The sequence below is a fragment of the Letharia lupina genome (genome assembly GCF_014066315.1).
Source record: "Letharia lupina isolate WasteWater1 chromosome Unknown contig_14, whole genome shotgun sequence".
In the NCBI taxonomy this organism is placed as follows: domain Eukaryota; kingdom Fungi; phylum Ascomycota; class Lecanoromycetes; order Lecanorales; family Parmeliaceae; genus Letharia; species Letharia lupina.
In genome coordinates, this window is record NW_023502983.1 from 1,675,831 (window position 1) to 1,677,212 (window position 1,382).

At 39.5% G+C, this 1,382-nt stretch overlaps 1 protein-coding gene across 1 annotated transcript; it reads left to right on the plus strand.

Annotated features, from left to right (window-relative positions):
- Positions 1-660: 660 nt before the first annotated feature.
- Positions 661-1,058, plus strand: HO133_002438 (uncharacterized protein; the record flags this gene model as incomplete). Its single annotated transcript, XM_037293364.1, has 2 exons — positions 661-887; positions 1,043-1,058. The coding sequence occupies 2 exons, from the start codon at positions 661-663 to the stop codon at positions 1,056-1,058; spliced, it is 243 nt and encodes an 80-aa protein (XP_037151017.1).
- Between the last annotated feature and the right edge of the window lie 324 nt (positions 1,059-1,382).

The window sequence follows — 1,382 nt, forward strand, 5'->3', positions numbered from 1 at the left end:
GCAATATGACTATAAAGGTCGTCACAACGAGGGCCCCATCATTGGAGGAGTTTATGATATATATATGTGGTGAAAGAAGAAGAATAAGTGAAATTCAAAGAGATTTGTGACTCTTCGGCAAAGGTTTCGCCGAAGTCCGTGATATTGCCTAATCGGGTTAGCGGTAGAAGGGTAAGGCTGTTCCCGCTTTGAATCATTTTATTGAATCACATTGCTAAACCTGTCTACTGTCAAGACGAACTTGTATACAGTGGCACCTAACGTCTCCGGGGCTGTGATGCTTCTGGTGCTTGCTTTTGCGAGCGATCTTGCCAGGTTGCGGTTCCCGTTTGTAGCGGCTGGGTTCTTGTTTACGTTCATTGGCTTTTGCATATATGTCGCGATTGATGTGGAGAAGGAGCTTCACGTGGCCTACTTCGCAAGCTTCATGATGACATGGTAAGCACAAATACAATGTGGCAATCGTTATTGATTGCTGAACAGCAAGCCTAAAGGGGAACATCCGCCCCGTCTGTGCTGCTTGATGTCGTACGTATAGGCTTCTTCACTTTGGAAACAGGCTAGCGCTTATGCTCACTTCCTTAGTGGTACAACAACAACATCGCCCACGAAGGTCGACGCGTTCTTCTCACCTCTATCGCGGTACCACTTGCAAACCTCATGGGTGTGGTCAGCTCCAACATCTTCCAGAACAAAGATGCGCCAAAATACATACCCGCGCTTGCTACCACCGCCGCTTTCGGTGGTATGGGATTCTTGCTGACTTTGATGCTCGGAGCGTGGATGATCGTTGACAACAAGCGGAGGGATGCCAAGCAAGGGAAGGTGAATGTTAGGGACGTCTCGACGGAGGAGTTGAGGGATGGGCCTGCGGCGGAAAGATTTAGGTGGTTTTACTGAGCGAGTATATGGCATGTGCCTCTTACTGGTATGCAGTGGAAGTCTTAGCGTATCCGCGACAGCATCAGTGCTTTGCCGTCTATATTTATCTTATATATTATAGAGATTTTATTTTATAAACGTATCTATATAACTTCTATAGGCTAGATCTTACTTAGAAATTAAATATATTTAATAAACGAACTAGTATTAGCGTTTTATTATATTATATTATTAAATACGAAATTAATAATACTTCGAGAGTTAAAGTATTACTCTTTATTAAAATTTAAAAAGCTTATAATTAAACGAGCGAAGGAATTAATATTAAGACGAAGAATATATAAAACTTAGAGAAAAAAAAAAAAAAAAAATTCGAATATTTATTTTATTATTTTACGTTTTTTAATAATAAGATTAAGATTTAAAACTTATAAAAGCGAATACGCTAAATTTTAATTATTTTATTTTTTCTTTATATATAAATACGAGTATTAATCGAA